Here is a 17,990-nt window from a genome sequence, read left to right on the forward strand (position 1 = left end):
ATGTCCGAAAAGATTGGAAGCATTGCAAGGGTCTTGTGTAAGTGAGTCATTTTTTAGCCATTTTTTAATCTTTATTTTGTAAGAGAATTGAAGGTAGTCCCAAAACTCTTGAATCTTTTTGAGGACACGACATCCGACTCCTTAATTATTCAGGGCTCAGATCAAAAATTAAAGTAGGGTGTGAGCTACTGAAGAACCTTATTACTATTGTGGCATATTCAGGAGGTGCTCTGTCTTGGAAATGCTTCCTGTGGGAAAGCATGTTGGTTGGACTGCACCATGGCTGGTTTTGGGGTGAGTTGTACGATAAGTTGTGTATCATGGGCATAGGTGGAAGGGGGCTCCATGCAAAAAAATGTGGTTTGGTCGAGGACTCACATAAATATGAAACAAATACACCCGTAAAAAGGACTATCTCAAGACTGTCACTGTCCATTGGAGACTACTTATAATGAATAGTTATGTTTTTTTTAGGATAGTAGATAGATTACTGATGAATACTACCTTTCCCTATGTAGAATATTTCCTTTTTTTGATGTCTGGCTACAAAGAACTTGAGGTATCTGTTGCAAGCACAAATGCCACGGCATATTGCAGACGATTACACTGTTCATTTGACTTTACGATATTTCGAAAGTGGTGATTTTCTACTTTACAATTTGATATACATGCAACAATGGTGCCACCATGTGTCTTTTGTGTGTATTACAGCCATCCCTTCCTTTTCCTCAGAATTGACATTAATATAATGCAAGTCGGACACTTAGGGGCCTATTCATAAATGTAAATTTACATCTGCAAAGTTACCAGTATACTTTGTAATAAACTTAAGGCATATTTACAAGTCCCGTTGCGTTGCGCTTTTACTCCAATGTAGTGCAAGAGCGAAACAAACCTTAAGTAAGATTTATAAAGCCACGCAAAGCCACTTTGCGTAGCCCCGAGTGGTTTTATAAATCTGGAGTAACACAACACAGCACTGCGCAGCATAGAGCAAATCGCTTCTGTGCATTACTCTGCCCTTGGAAGGTGTTCCATGGGCATTGCGTGAGTGTTCCCACGCAACTCCCATGGTTTTTTAATCTTTTCCAGAAATTGCCAGAATTTTACCAGTTCTGGCAAATCTGGGAATGAGTCAAAAACCTGGGAATGCTCCAAAAAGTTAAGCCTTCCCAGTGTAGGTGTAACGAGGAGAAATATCTCTATTTCTCCTCGTTTCTTCCTCTTTCTGTGTGTACTGTATTCTGCAGCACACACAGAAAGAGGAATATGCCTCTCAGGATTATTTTTTATGCAGAAGGTGTCCCTTCCTGCACACAAATAATCCTACATGCAACACAAGCAACCTTGTGCCATGGTGCAATGGTACCTGCATTGACGCTAGGCTGGCAAAAGGGTGCTAGTGCATGGAAAAGGGCAGGAATGCACCGTATTGCCTTAAATAAGGCACAATCCCGCCTTATCCCTGTCACACTGTGCAGCGCAGTGCAGTGACTTGCTGCTCTGCATTGCAAGACTTTCCTATAAATTATCCCCTTAATACTTTTGGCTGCTCATCATTTTCAAATGTGAATTTATTACAAAGTATGTCTATGCCCCCTTAAATTGGGATGGAGCCAAATTTACAAGTGTAGAGTTATTACTGTCCAAAGGATCCCAAAACAGGGAAAGCTCAGAACTGCAGTGAATCCTACCCCACACTTAGCCAACTACTGGTACTGCAACTAGTGGAATTAATAAAAAATAAAGAAGCAGTGAAAATAGAAAATAATAGAGGCAAGGACTTCAAATACAACCCCATAACAAACAATGTTAAAGTAACTTAATTTATTTTGAGTTTTTTAAATGTATACATTTAAATTTAAAGCTAAAAATGTGTATTATGAATACAAATATATTATTTAATGCTCAAATATTTTAGTAACTTCAAATCTAAAAAAGAATGTAAATAATTTTTTCAATAAGATGATTAGATTTATTTAGATTAATTCTATACATAACTTTTAGTGTTTAATATATAATAATTAAATGCAACCATTTTACTTTAAGTGGGATTGCTTTTAATAAATCTTACAAAAATAACTATAATTTAATTTAATGTATAAAATTAATTCAATATTGAATTCAGAACCAAGCTAATAGTGTAAATGTACTGCTAATACCTTTTCATAGTTAGGCAGAGTTCTATGACACTGAGGCAGAGCTCCCCCTGTGGCAAAGGATAGGGAAAATAAAATAAAAACATTATTAATCTTTTTTAAAAAATGAGTAGTACCCTTTTTTGATTTACATTTGTAATTAATTTAAATAGATTCAATCAAATCGAAATTATTTTTTAAAGGTTCATTTTAAAATTCAATTGAATGTGTTTATATTTACCTACTGTTCATTAAGAATTATCAAAGATAATGTACATAATTAATTTAAAATAATGTAATTGTTTTTGTAATTAAATCCCATTTACTTAAAAAATGTTAAATGGTTGACAAATAGTGTCCCATAAAATAATATTCGTTTTTATTTATACAAGTATTTTTAACATAAAATAGTCTGAGCCATAGAAGATTTAGCCCTTTTTGGCTATAGTAAGTTTATAAGTACAGAGTGTGAATAGCAGTGGGCTTACTCTTTCATAAGTGAGTCTCTGTCCCTCCCTAAATCCACCATTTGCCCCCCAATCCTAAACCACTCCCATGTCATAGTAAGTATTCTCTTTTTCCATCCACTCTCCCAGGTCCCTTCGACATTTACTACAAAGGGACCGATTATGATGTCGTTCGGAAACTGCTCTGAAACAAATCGGTCTCTGAATCGTTTCTTTACGAATCGGGTCTTACGAGTCCAAATGACCGATTACGATACTTCCAAATATTGTTCAGTCACGCTCGCATGGACTTCAATGGGAGCCTGTGTTTCGAATGAGAACACAGGCTCCCCTTGAAAAAAGGGGTGGTTGAGGAAAACCTTTCACCCTGTGGCAGGCACCACAAGGTGCCTGCCACATTGTGCATGGTTGGGAAGAGGGGTCCCTTAGGTAGCCCCACAGCCCAAATTGGACGCCTCCAGGTAAAGGGGGGCCCGCAATGGGCTGCAAAAGACAGATTCCAACAGCTGTTTCATGTCAGGCAGACCGAATCGGGACAGCTGTGGGAATCGGTCATCGCAATCGTTCGTTCAGAAACCGTATCCATAGAGCTGTACGATTCAGCTCTGCAACACTCAGGCTGTCCGAATGACTTTCGGAACCGTTTCGGACTGCCTGAATGGTTTCCAGGCATCATAATCGGTCGCTGGGAAATGTGTACAATTCGTTCTGAAAGAAAGGTTCCGGATCAGATTCTGCAATACCGAATCCCATCAAGAGCCTGTCCGAACGATATCGTAATCGACCCCTAAGCAGTAAACATACATGTGTGAGGATCTCCCCATTGAAAAGATAGGACAGGTGGAGGTGGAGATTTACACCTGTAGGTTCGTGAATTGCTTTTGGTAGCAAGTAGTACTACTTTATGTTCTACTAAATACAGTTTGTGAATTGGGCCCATAGCCTCTGCCAATGCTTCTTAGGGTATAATCTATCCTACTGACAGAAATTGCCACCTCTAATTGAGATTTTCCTTTTTTCTAGGGTGCTTGTTGGAGTATTGTTAAAAACTGCCATTGTTCATTAAAGAATATTCTTTTTATAGGGCGCTATTCTCAATGATCTGCTTCCAAACACAAGTTACGTTCTTCAGGTGGTGGCCGTCTGCAACAACGGCCTGTATGGGAAGTACAGCGACCAGGTGATTGTCGACATGCCATTGGATGACCCTGGTGAGTCTCAATGTTGGCTCAGTCCCTTCACGCCTCTTAGGAGCTTATAACCCTATCTTTGCAAACCAGTTGTCATCCTGGGCTCAATACCCCGCTGGAGTTCTGAAATCAGAATAGTCAAAGGCTGAACATTCTTTTAGTGCATTGGCATTGTTATGTCTCAACTTTGAGATTTGTGATAGCCAGAGCTTAGTATGGCTTTGACATTTTTTGTCAAAAAATATAATTCTGAAATCTTTAGATCTGTTAAGCTAGCTCATGGCTTTTGAATGTAATTCTACACGTTCAATATTTGACTGTTCTGTATTTTAGGCACTCCAGCTGAGACATTAACTTTAAACTCTGAATGGTGATGGGGTTTCCTGCTTCCTATTCTGTTGTATTATGGTTCTACAGCTCCACAAACATCAGTTAGGGATTAGCTAGGGTTTGCAGCTGGTGCCCATTGTATGCATTTGTTACTTTTGATGCACAGAAAGTGAGCCATTTAATAGGTTGCACAGAGTCACCACATAGGTCCAAGACTAGTGCAAACACAATTCAGTATTCTGTGTTTAATGTAGAAATGCAGTGAAATATACAAATCCAGTTCATACACAAACAATTAAAATAATTCTAAAAACTCCAGCATTGAGCATGAAAAGTCCTTCACTTACCATCCCAACACACTGTATTTCAGAGATGCTCAATGTTCATCGTCATGGTATTACAGGATCCTAGTTGGTGCGGAAACCGTAATGCAACATGTCACTTATATTGACTTAACCTGCTCTTTGGTACCGCTAGCACCGTGTTTTCTAATACAGACCTATAGGTTATTAAAGCAGTGCAGGAATGTCAAATATTTTTGTTTAGCTCAGTCAAAAAACTGAGATGCAGCCTTTAATTGGATGAGTGTCTGTTTCAAAGTTGAAAAGAAATACACTGCAGAGATAGAGAAAGAAAGCATGGCGGATCCAACATTTGGTGCCGTCAAGTGGTATTAGCTGTGTTATCTGTCACTTTATTAATGAAAAAGCATCTTTCCTTAAAAACTGTAAACAAATGTTGAATCACGAGCTCCGGACCTTGAAAATGTTTTAAGCCTGGGCAGTAATGACCGCCCTGTCTCCCCTTCTGACAAGTCTGAAGCAGCGGCAGGAGCAGAAAGCAATCACGGTACCAAGATCCCTGTTCACTTTTTGTAGTTTCCAGTCCTGGCCACTGGCTTATTCTCACATAACACTCAGTCAGGAGTTATACAGCATGGTATATCACGCACAAGGGTATCCAGGCGCTGAAGGCCTTGCTGCTTTAGGTGGGTTTAGTTGAACAGCCAGGTCTTGAGTCCTTTCCTGAATTCCAGAAGAAAGGATGAGGTCCGGAGTTGAATGGGGAGGTCGTTCCAGGACTTATCAGTGAGGTAGGAGAAAGAGCTCCCTCCACTGTTGCTTTGGTGGATGCGGGGGCTGTGGTCAAGGGAGAGATAGGTGGAGCGTGGGTGTCTGGAGGTTTTATGGAAGCTCATGAGGTGGTTTATGTTGGCTTGTCAGTGATTGTGAAGGGCTTTGTAGGTGTGGATCGGCTTCTTGAATTGACATCTCTTCTGAATGGGAAGCCAGTACAACTTCTTGAGGTGGGGTGTGATGTGGGTCCATTTGGGGAGGTCGAGGATGAGAAAGGCCTCTGAGTACTGTATGTCTGCATTCTCTTCAGGTGGAGGGTAGGGATTCTACGTAGCATGCGTTGCCCAAGTACAACCGGCAAGTGACTAGGGCTTGTGTAACAGTTCATCTGGTGTTGATGGAGAGCCATTTGACAATTTTCTGGAGCACGCGAAGAGTGAGGAAGCAGGCGGATGAGACTACATTGATCTGGCTTTTTATGGTGAGCTTGCTATCCAGGATAAGGTTGTGGGCATGGTCTGTCAGAATGAGTGAGAGTCCAATTTTGGAAGGCCACCAGGAGTTGATCCACGTGGAGGTGTTGTTCCTGAAGATGAGCACTTCCGTTTTGTCCGTGTTGAGTTTGAGTTTTAGGCAGTTGCTCTTCATCCAGTTGGCGATGCTCGTCATGCACCTGTGGAAGTAGGCCCTTGTGGAGGAGGGTCTTCTGCTAGCGAAAGGATGAGCTGGGTGTCGTCTGCGTAGGATATGATGCTTAATTCACAGGTTCTGACAATGCTGGCCAGTGGGGTCATGTAGGTGTTGAACAGTGTGGGGCTGAGGTATGAGCCTTAAGGGATGATGTAGATGATGTTCTTGGGTTTTGAGATGAACTGAGGTAGGCTGATACTCTGGGTTTTTCCAGTGAGGAAGGAGGCGATCCATTTAAGGGTGTCTCCTTGAATTCCGTTCTGATAAAGCCTCTTGATAAGAGTGTGGTGAGATAGGGTGGGATACTCAGGGCTCTGATGTCATTCGTGGCAGCGATCAGGCCAGTTTCAGTGCTGTGGTTGGTGCAGAATCCAGATTGGGAGGTGTTCAGAGATTGTTGTTCTCCAGGTGTTCCGTGAGGTGGGGGTTGATCCATTTATCGAGGGCATTGGCCAGACATGAGAGCAGAGAGTTGGGATGGTAATTCTTGAGTCCGCTGCGATCAGCGGATGGTTTCTTGAGCTAGGTTTGACTTCTTCATGTTTCCAATCTTCAGAGACGGTGGCTGTGTGATGAATGCATTGAAAATGGTGGTGAGCTCATTGCTGATCTTCTTGCTCCTTAGGTTGAAAATGGGCTGGGGGCAAGGGTGCGTGGGTGCTCTTGAGTGGAAGGAGTTCATGATGGCTGTGGTGTTCTGCGTGGTGAGCTGGTCCCAGGCGGTGAGTAGGTGGTTGAGGTTTGTTTCTGTGGAGTGAGGAGGCTGTAGAGGTCTGAGGGGGTAGGCTGAGATTAGAGGTTTTTGAAGGGGCTATCAAGAGATGAGAACTGGGTCAAAGGGTCAATCCAGTGATGTTATCAGTGATCAATAGCTTGAATAGGGCTTAATTTGAGCCAGTGGTCTCCAGTGCTCTGCACCCGCACTTAATTGTCAACACCAGCACTTACAACAGTCTGCCACATTGTGGCGCTATTTTCCCAATTTAGAGATAAGCACAGCAGCAGTTGTTTATTAATTCAATAAACATTAAAAATGAGTAATACCAGCCAATCAAGCCATTCATATAGCTTTGGGGGCCTGGAATAGTCTGAATGATCACACTTGTAGGTGTTTGATAGTTTGTACTTATATTGATACTGTCATTGGCAGCACTGACAGGGGCAAATGGGTGGTGCAAGCTGCAGTGGCGTCCTAAAAAGAGCCTGGCACTTTAAAAAAAAAAGAATTAAGCACCGACTGCGTCAGTAATGTCACTGCGGTTTTTCACCTGCATTTTGGTGAATTGACCCTCGTGTAGAGCTCGAGGGATTTCACAGATGAAAGTCGCTTCCGCGGGCATTGGAATCCCCAGCTGGCATGGGTTGAAGGTGCTCCCATTGTCTGCTGTCGATACTCACAGAGGTTTGCTGAGAAGTTTTGGGCGTAATTTCAGGTGCTGTGATCCAATTAAACGCGCAGTCCATTAGAACGTACGATAATGATGTGTCAGAAGCTAGTTGCATGTTGGGATAGTATGGAAAATCTGACGTTTTACTATGTTTTTAAATGCTTGTTAAAGCCTAAGGCAGGAAATGAGAATGGCATCTCAGTGGAGTATTTTAGTCCAATACTGCCATCTTGTGGCATTTTAGGTTCAGTTTTATCTAATTGAGAGTGAAAGATAGAAAACAATCAATAAATAATGTATGCTAGAAATTACATATATAGACAGTGAGAAGGTACTATAATACAATACAATATAATATAATATGCTGTGATGTGATATTATATGACCTCCATCACTGCAGATAATTTCATGTCTCAACAAATTGAGCTCCACCAATATTCATGCAGTCTTTGGGCTCACCTGAAATCTTTTCTGCAGTCTTAGATTTTTAAAATCAATGTTTTATATTAGGAAGAGATATACATTTTAAGGGCTATTTTTTGATGTTTTAGATATGACTTAGTCCATCCGACTTGGCTTTTTTAAATATTTAACCCAGAATTGTTATTTGAAGATTGGGTATTGTGTATGATTTTGTACCAGATTACATTTTTTATTCTGAGTTTTTTCATTTTATATGTGCTTTTATGGCCTCTGGGCGAATAAAGTTTACTTTGACTTGAGCTCCGCCTTCAAATTTGAACTTGTATCTATCGAGTTGAGGAGACGTTTAAAGAAGGGCAGTATGCAGCCACAAGACATGTGGGCAGTATTGGCGAAGAGAGGGTAACACAGAGAGAAGTTGATGGGGCTTGCTGGATTATGGGTATGCAACCTACTTATTATTATTAATAGGCAACTCAAAAGCTCAAAGGCGGTCTGCAGTGCCTAGAAAGAGCAATGTGTTTAAGAAACACACTGTAATGATTCAGGGTGAACAGTTTACTGCAGAATGATTGTATTGTACTTGCATTTGTAGCACTCAGGGACATATCTTAGTCAGTGAGACTGGCGCGCGGTGGACTGAGTCTCAGCGTTCCCAACAAGCAGCTCTGCATACCCAGCTAAAAATGGGGAAATGGGGAAATGGGGCTGTGTGAAGAGGGAGTTTTGACGAGGATATTAATGGGAAGGAGAATGATGGTATTAAAAGTAGAGAAGCATTTCAAAAACGTGATTGTATAGAAGCATAAACCTCAACTCAGGAACAATTTAGAATTACTTCCTGTAGAGCCAGTCAATAGCCAGCCCATTCCCTTTGGTCCAAGTGTAGCTTTATCTTGCATGAGTGAAACTCACCCATTCTTGGAACATTTGGATCCAGGACAATCAGAGCAGATGCACGCCAGAGGGGTCAGTAAGCTTACCATCTGGAATCAGAACTGGCCTGACCTTCTACTCTGTGCCCAGGAGTGAGATCTGGTCCGCACCAAGGACTGGATGTTCCTACGCGATGGGAGGTGCACGCCAACATTTAAATGGTACAGCCCTCTAGTTGACATTGGTTTTCTGGACAGCCAGAGAAGTCCCCTTAGTCAATGCTCGATTCTTCATCATCTGAACGAAAAGTGGCCTTAACACCAGCGCAGAAGAGGAGCCGTGATGTTCCAAATCTCACCCCCTGATTCACTCTCCGAGTTTCAAAAAATGAGTGCTTGTAGTCATAGGCTAAACCATTGTTATACTAGAACCTACTCACAGTGTGCTGTCCCAATTATGATGTATTTGGGAGAAGAGGAAATCAGGACAGTCTGCGCGGTTTGTGTTCCACTTCGAGACTGAACATAGGAGTCTAGGAAAGTCTACTGAGTCTCCCTGCTGCAGCACATGAAGTGTTAGGTGGTAGGAAGGTAGCCACACCTGCCTGATTATGGAACTGCTTGAATAATCTTTCTAGCCATGCATTATTTCATAAATATCCTTGGGTGTAGCCACTATAAAGCCTAACCCTAAATCAATCAGACCCAGTTTGTACTTGCATTATCAATGACTTCACTAGGTGCCCCAGGTCTCTTGGGCACCTCTTAGACCAGAAATTCTTAACAGTGACTCTTAGACTGCAAGACAGATGCCCCTAAAAATGCATATCTTCAGGGGGTGTCACATTCCACTCACTCCCTATGAAGATGCACCATGAAAGCACTTCATACACCTGAGAAGGTGCCAAAGTTCACAGGCAGATGGGAAACATCATAGGTTGTGCTTGCTTGGAAGGAGTGGGCTTGTAGCAGGTTTCATGTAGGAAGATGTTTTGTGTTGTGCATGATGACCAGATTAATGCTCTTATCTTGTTTTATGATAATATGTGTGTGTGTTTTTTTTGGATACATGTGTGAGGTAAGTCTTTTAGTATTGTGCATGATGAGTATCAGCAAACTCTTCTTGTGCCACTGCAGCCATGTGACTGCACTTATGCAGGAAGCTTACAGAAGTAGACTGAGTGATAGTTATGCAAGTGTTTTGCCTCCTATCCTTTTGTGGGGCTCTTACATCTGGGTCTTGTCAGTACAGTCCTGAGACATGTTAATAGGCCTCTTGTCTGGAGCCTGTAAGATTATTTCTGGTTCTTCATCAGTGTGATTCTGTATCATCTGTTGTGGAAGAGCCAGGCCTTTACCCCCTTCCTGAATCCCAAATTATCTTGGATGTTTTTTTCTTTGCCAGAAAGGCATGCTCTAATTCTGCTGCCTGCATGGAGAAGTACGGAAAGGTCAATGTGCCAACAAGGGATTTACTTTAAGGTGATCAGTTAATTCTAAATTTAAGTGATTTGAATCAATGAGTATGTTAAGATGAATTAACATCAATATGAAATCAATTCCATGGACTAAACATCATAAATATCTAATGATGACAACGCACACGGGGATTTCTTTTTGTGATTTAATCACAGTGATTTTTATAGTTTTATCCAAGTAAAAAAGAGTACAAAAAGGAATATAAATAAGAGCAATATATCGTGAAAACAGGGAACGGAATTAAGTCCTCTTTTCATCTGAATATACACATCAATTCCTAGGCGGTTTGAACAGAGATGAAACTCTTTCTGAGCATACAATCTACTGTACATAACATGTAAACTGGAATTGGATGGTAAAGTCGACGTTTCGGTCTTGGGTGTAGTCAATCCGTCAGACCATCTTCAGGACAATAATTGCTTATATAAGGACTCTTTACCGTCGTTAGTTTTCGAAATACGAAATGTGATCCGTCTGATTCAGGGGCAGCCTGATTACGCACTGCACTGTCAAGTGCTTTTAAGGAATAATCGTAGTTGCAGTTCAACACAGTTGTGAGTATTCTGGCGTCAGTCTTCAGAACACAGATGGGGGTCCGCTAGCATCGGTACAGCCTCAGACCTTTCCGTATCTATCTGCCCAAGCCCTCAAGGGTATATTGGGTCTGACCCCTATTCAATATTGCATGGAGAAGTAAGCAGCATCAATGCTCGCCTTTTGTATTAGTTGGTTACCACTGATGCCAATCTAGAAAGATATGCCCCATTCTACAAGTAGTTTTGGAGTTTTGCTTGGATGAAGCATTGACACTTACCCTGCATTATTTTATTTATTTATTTTACTTGATAGTTTTATAGAGCGCGAACCAGACCCGTGAGGGTATCAGAGCACTTTACAGGATTAAGGGGTAGTATACAAGCGTAGGGACGGGAGGGATCAAATTAGGAAAGGTAGGGGATACATTATACAGGAAAAGCACGCAGTCTAAAGTCCAGGCTACATGTGATATAAAAATTAAAACAGATAGATACATTATACAAGAAGGCACGCAGTGTCAGCTCTTGGGGGGATGCCAAGGAGTGCAGAATAGGTATCATCCGTAGAGGCCATGGATAGTATCGAGGTGGAGAGTGTGGCAAGTTGATGCGGTAATTGTAAAGTATTCGTTAGGCGAGGTATTTTCCCATTAAGAAGGTTTTGGTTTCCTTCTTAAAGTGTGCCGAGGATGGAAGTCTTCTGATGGCGGGTGGGAGAGAGCTCCAAATTCTTGGCGCGGCCCCAGAGAAGGCCAGATTGTAGGTTTTTTTCTTCCGGAAGCGTGCTAGTTGCAGCAGCAGGTCTTTGGCAGATCGGGAATTTCTGGGTCCTCCGGATACCACGAGTTTTTGTGCAAGAAATGAAGGGGAATCGAAGTAAAGGGCTTTGTGAGTAATGCAGGCCAGTTTAAATTGGATTCTGGCCTCTAGGGGAAGCCAGTGCAGAGCTTTGAGGTGGGGGGAGATGTGGTCGAATTTCTTTGAGCCAGTTAGGAGTCTGGCGGCGCTGTTGAGGCAGGCTTTCAATGGGGCCAGGGAGTTCTTGGGTAGCTCTGCGAGAGTAGAGCATCCATATTCTAGTCTGGAAATGACTAGTGCCTGGGTTGCCATTTTAAGGTTGGCCACATCGAGGAAGGGTTTTAGGTTTCTTAGGTAACTCAGGTGGAATCTGGCCGATTTGGCCATTGAGTTTATATGGCCGTGCATGTTCAGGCTGCCGTCAAGGGTTATTCCAAGGGATTTCACTGAGTCAACAATGGTAGGAGGGCAGTTTAGTGCTATGATGGTCTTGATCCATTCCTGGATGTCTGAATTGTGTTTGGGTGGGGAGATCAGGAGAAATTCAGTTTTATTTGCGTTGAGTTTTAGCTGGTTGGTGGTGAGCCAGTGAACTGTCAGCTTCAGGGCCTTGTTCAGGGAGAGAATGTCCTCAGGGGAAGAGATTTTTATGTAGATCTGTGTATCGTCGGCGTACATAAGGTAGGAGATGTTGGCGGCACGTAGCATCTTGGTGAGAGGTTCAAGGTAAAGGTTGAAGAGGGTAGGGGAGAGGGTTGATCCTTGGGGGATTCCAACCGTAACTGGAGAGGGGGCGGATAGATCACCGCTGATGAGGACTCTCTGTGAGCGGTTCTGGAGGAAGGATCTTAACCATTCAAAGACGGTGCCATCCAACCCCATCCTGAGTTTGAGGCGTTCTAGGAGAATTTCGTGGTTAACCGTATCAAAGGCAGAGGACAGGTCTAGGAGGATTAGGAGACAGGTTTTGTCTAGGTCGAGGGCTTGGAGGGCGTCATCTACTATGTGGAGGAGGGGGGTTTCCGTGCTGTGTCCAGGTCTGAACCCTGATTGGAAGTCATCTAGCAGGTGAAAGTTGTTGATGTGTAGGCTTAGCTGCTGTTGCACACATTTTTCCAGAACTTTAGCAAGGAGAGGGATGTTGGATATGGGTCTATAGTTCTCCGCGGAGGCAGGGTCCAGCGTTGTTTTTTTTAGGATGGGGATTACTTGGCCAGCCTTGAGCGAGTCAAGAATTGAGCCCTGTATGAGAGAGGCGTTGATTATTGAGGTCAAGGAGGGGATGATAGCCTGAGAGGCGACAGCTAGGCAGTTAGAGGGGAGAGGATCATTAAAGTGATTGTTCGGTTTTAAGGAGGCAAGAATTCTTGAGATAGAATGTTCGTCATAGGTTTTAAACTTGGACCAGTGTTGGGTGAGGATTGGGAGGACAGTGCGGAGAGAGGAGGTGGAGCAGACAGAATTTGATTTTGGTGGTGAGTAGCGGATTTAAGTTCATTTCCAAGGGCAGAGATTTTGTCGCAGAAGAAGGAAGAGAATTCCTCGCTTGATATTAGGGGTTTAGGTGTTTCTTTGGTGGTTTTTGCTAGTTTGTTGGATTGGTGTTTGTCCAAGTCGAACAGCTTGCGAGGTAGATTTTTGGGGGTCTCCAGTTCATATCTGAAGAATTCTTTTTTAGTGTTGAGGATTTTCTTATTGTAGGCATTTCTGGCCTGGCGGAGAAGTTTTAGATGTGCTGCTGAAGGGTGTTGTTTCCAGTTTCATTCAGTCTGTCGAAGAGATCTCCTCGCCTTGTTGAGGAATCCGCTGAACCAGGGATTTCGGTCTTTGATCTGGGTTCTTTTTAATTTTAGTGGTGCCAGGTCATCGAGAATGTCGGCTATGTTTGAGGAGTAATGATTCGCTAGGTTGTCAACCGAGGTGCACTGAGGGGGGTGCGGGGGGAGGTCGGACACACAACACGCTGCCAGGTTCTCGTGATCAAGGTTCTTAGTGTCTCTAAACCATCGTTTGGGAATCATGGGTTGAGGTGTCCATGTTTTGTGGGTGCTGGGCAGGAAGATGGTGATGGAGTGGTGGTCAGACCAACCGCAGGGGTCATAGAGATAAGTTTGACCACTGATTCCTTAGCAATGATCCAGTCTAGAGTGGCACATTTCGAATGAGTAGGGAGGGAGCAGGCTTGGATAAGGGCTTGATCGGCCAAGAAGTCTCTGATGGCATTGACCTGAGGGTACTTAGGATCGTTCCAATGCAAGTTAAAGTCACCATGGAAAATGTCATTAGAGTTTGGAGAAACCTTGACTGTGGTGATTTCCATGAGGAGGTCCGTAAATGAGTCATTCTTGCCTGTGGGGTGGTAAAAGATGTGAAGTTTGCACAGCTGAGACGTGTTGTTGGAGATGGAGAGCGCGAGGTATTCGCAGGAGTCTGTAGGGTCTACTGGCAGTTTCGTAACAAGGAGGTTGGAGCGGTGGATACAGGCAATGCCACCCCCTTTTTTCTTTGGGTGCCTATCCATCCTTACGATGTTATAGTTGGGTGGACCTAAGAGGTCTAGGTAGGGCGATGAGGATTCCTTGAGTCAGGATTCAGTCAAGATCGCTAGGTCCGACTTATGACTCAGGATGAGGTCGGCGACATCAGATGCATGCTTTACAGCTGACCGGCAATTTATTAGGAGGCCGGCTAGGGAGGGGTAGGAGTGATTGTCGAGGGTAGCAGCAGTGGTGGGAACTTTATCTAGGTTGCTGTTGACCACCCCTCTGATGCGGAGGGTAGCAGATCTGTTAGGGTTGGTTGCAACCGTGCAGATAGGGTGTTCTTCCCTCAGGACTAAGGGGCGTGGGGTTGTCAAGGCAGAGTCGTAAGAACTGAGGAGGTCAGCCACTTCTTTATACATATCTTTATGCATATCTTAAAGAGCAATATAGAGTACCTTGAGGGTGGATATTCTGGCTATGGGTAACCTGTGAGGTGCCTAGATGGCTGGTGAGAAGTAGCGCAATAGGAAAAGGTGCAAAAGATGTTTTGCTGCCTCATATTGGAGTCTCTGCAGGCTTCAGTCTAGGAAGTTACCCTCCTTGACCGAGGAGAAACAGCAGCTTTGATCCTCCTCGACCTCTCAGCAGCCTTTGACACCGCATTGCACCACACACTGATTGAAAGACACCACCACATTGGCATCCATTGGGATGCACCCAGATGGATCACCTCCTTCCTTACTGGAAGAACCCAGAGGATCCACCTCCCACCTTTCACCTCTGAACTCAAGGACATCACTTGCTGTGGCCCCCAGGGCTCCTCCCTCAGCCCCACGCTCTTCAATGCTTATGTGACCCCCACTGGCCAACATCATCAGATCCCACAGTCTCAACATAAGTTCCTACACCGATGACACCCAACTCATCCTCTCGCTCACTGACGACCCCACCACCACCAGAACCAATTACCTTCATTTTGTCGTCCCTTTAATTTGAGAGCCGTGTAATTGTAAAGCTCTGTATCTTCCCTTTAATTTGAGAGCCATGTGATGGTAAAGCTGTGTGTCTTCCCTCTGCCTCGAGATCTTTGCCATGGTAAAGCTCTCTGCCTTCTATTTAATTTGAGAGCCATGTGATGGTAAAGCTCTGTGTCTTCCCTTTAATTTGAGAGTCATGTGATGGTAAAGCTTTGTGTCATCCCTTTAACCTAACAGGTTTGTGATGGTAGAGCTCTGTGTTTTCCCCTCAACCTAAGAGCTTTGCAATGTAAAAGCTCAATGCCATCTCCTTATTTACGGACTCAACTTCAATCTGACATCCTCAGGACACATTGTACCTTTGGACACAGTCACTTCTCCATTGTATTAACTAGTTTCTGTACTGCACACTATACCTCCAGCGATGTAGGTTTGACATAGGCTCTATACGTTTTCTAACTAGAAAGACTTTACAAGTAAGTGCAAAAGTTGCTGCAGGAAATGCAGGAACCTATGAATGGGTATTATGCCCCTGACTGTCAAACACAGCTCACCCCATTAGAAGTTCTTGGAGTTCCGAACACGCCCTCAGAATGCCGTGTCTTCTGCTTGCTGCTCTGTGGTTCTTCAGTGGCTGTTGTTAATGTTTGAAAAGTAAAGCAAACATGCCAAGAATGGAATCAAGATTTGTTCTTCTCTTAAATCTGTGACTCTTTGAATCGAGTTGTCAAACAGCTGTAGCCTGCAACTATTTTTAAATAACCAAGCTCTTCTTCCACATGAGTCACTCAAGGGTCACTGGAATTCTTGCCAATGCACTGTCCATTGCTTGTGGTCAGCACGGCACCTGAATCAGCAGGACAACTGAATATCATATATATGATGTGTTGCAAGCTGTATACCCTGCAGTAAACCTGGTTCATGTATAAGAAATGTAAAGCTCCTCTTGGCGTCATGTGTGTTAGCGACTCATTTTCCAGTTGGCCATATTCGGAGGTTTCAAAGTCCTCCTTCTCAATGGTAGACCGACTGTCTCAAGGGACATTGGCTTTTACTATGGACTTCTGGAGGGCCCACATAAGACATCGGAAGCAAGTGACCTCCTCACCAAGCACTGTAATGTGAACACGATTCTTCTCTTTGCCACTCTTTAGTAGATGGTCCCACTGCTAGTGCATAGACCTTCAGCTAGTTTTCAGTCTACAGGAAGAAACCGGGCCTGATTTACATTTGGGAGGGAATAAAAGACCTTGGATTGTGTAGAGGGAGTGCTAAAACTGGTTGAGACTTCGCCAGTGACGTTTCCTCCCCCTTTGAGATAGCACGGTGGTGGGTATTTCAATGCTGGATTCTCAGCTGAACTTACCAATTACTCCAGAAATGTAATGATTTACTTCTGACACTGAACTCTAAATCAGGTTCAGGGTTAGTTAATGCTCTCTCTTGCTCTGAGAGCACATTTAACTCCAAGGTATTATAATACTGTAGATCAAGTCAACTGGGGATGTGTATAGCTGTGGAGTGACACTATCAACCTATCCCCTTCATGCAGATGAGGGAATAGGCATCTTGCTTCAGCCTCTTACTAAAGAATCCTGTGCAGTGAATTCGAGCATCAGTCTCTAGTTAGGCCCTCATTATGAGTGGCCTGTTAATCCTTATTGACCTGGTAACTGAGGAACATGGCTGCTGAGTGGTATTCCACCCAGAGATTTCAACAGTTGCAAGCACGAAAAGTCCCCATATGAAAAAACATGGGAGAATCAGCCTGGTAAGTTCTACGACCTGTAGTTATTCCTCAAAAATGCATATTTCATTTTATTTCCCCATCCTGGAAAATATCAAGACCACTGATAATGGTACATCTGGGGTGGGAAATAGCTCGGATTATTCTGGGACTGTTGTAATGATGGCCATAATGTGGAGACTGTGTCGTTTACAGACTACATCATTGGATTCATATTCTACGTGGTACGTATTTAGGTTACTAGTAAAAAAGCTTTTGTGACCACTTCCATCTAAACAAATTACGAAACCCCCTGCACTGCATTGCACACCATACTACCGGAATGACCTGTTTAGTGAATGTACTTGTAATGAAGCATTTCTATCAAAAATGCTGTATGGTATTATTAAAAGGAAGTGGAGAGTTTATGTTTATCCATGGTGAAAGTGATGTTTAATGAATGGTACATAGAAGTACATACAAGTCACATTACACTAACTTTCCATTCTTTACAAGGGGAAGGAACTGGTTTGCTTAGAATCACACAGTGATTTGTCATGTGTCAAAGAAGGATCTCCACATTCCAAGGCTAGCAACTTAGCCACACACCACAGGTCCTCCCAATGCTTGACAATATTATTTTAAGCAGTGCTGTATAGGCATTAATATTTTTGTTACACAATAGGCCTCACTATAGTTGTAGAAAATATGCAATCCTGAACCAATGAGAAGCCAGGAAATGCCATCACCCTTTTGCTCTAGACCTTTGATGCTGGAACACCAGGTAAGATGATGTGTCTATTTTCTTGTCTGTTAACTCATTTTATTTGCACTTGAAAGGGTTTAAATAAAATTCTGCCTTCATTTTGCCTTATATTTTAACATGAGAGGTTTTTACTAAAATTAGTTTTTAATTTGCTTCTAAGGCACCAATGTACAGTGAGAGAAATCATCATAAGGGTGATCAACATGGATAATATCACAATGGATACCCTACATTTACTTTATCATAATCAATCCCAGCAACAGTAATGTCGAAAATTATCCCCAAAATATATTACATCTCAATTGCCGAAGCAGATCCCAGAAAAGCATCTCAAAATGTTCAGTTTTACATTTTTCTTTTTTTTTTAAAAATACACCTTATTAATCTGTCAATATTATTTAATATCCAAAGCCGTTTTAGACCCCTTGAGTAGGCGTTGTGGACCCCCAGGGGTCCCCGGACCACGGGATAAGAATCACTGATCTATAATATCTGTAAATGATATTTGTGATAATATCCCAAAAGAACCACAACGCCAAAAATATCCCAGTAGATCCCAAACATAATTGATACCCCAATCAGTTCTCAAAATCTAATATATTCTAATTGATCCCTATTTCTCCCAAACTTCAGTAATAACCCAATGGG

General features: G+C 42.9%; 1 protein-coding gene across 3 annotated transcripts in view; it reads left to right on the plus strand.

Moving 5' to 3' along the window:
* Nucleotides 1-17,990, plus strand: part of PTPRZ1 (protein tyrosine phosphatase receptor type Z1) — a 550,052-nt gene that overhangs the window by 348,884 nt on the left and 183,178 nt on the right. For all 3 annotated transcript variants that reach the window (XM_085654180.1, XM_085654181.1, XM_085654182.1), the window contains exon 10: nt 3,690-3,816. In XM_085654180.1, coding sequence (XP_085510306.1) covers nt 3,690-3,816 — 127 coding nt within the window. The remainder of the gene's footprint in view (nt 1-3,689; nt 3,817-17,990) is intronic.

Source organism: Triturus cristatus, chromosome 4_1 (assembly GCF_964204655.1).
Source record: "Triturus cristatus chromosome 4_1, aTriCri1.1, whole genome shotgun sequence".
Lineage (NCBI taxonomy): Eukaryota > Metazoa > Chordata > Amphibia > Caudata > Salamandridae > Triturus > Triturus cristatus.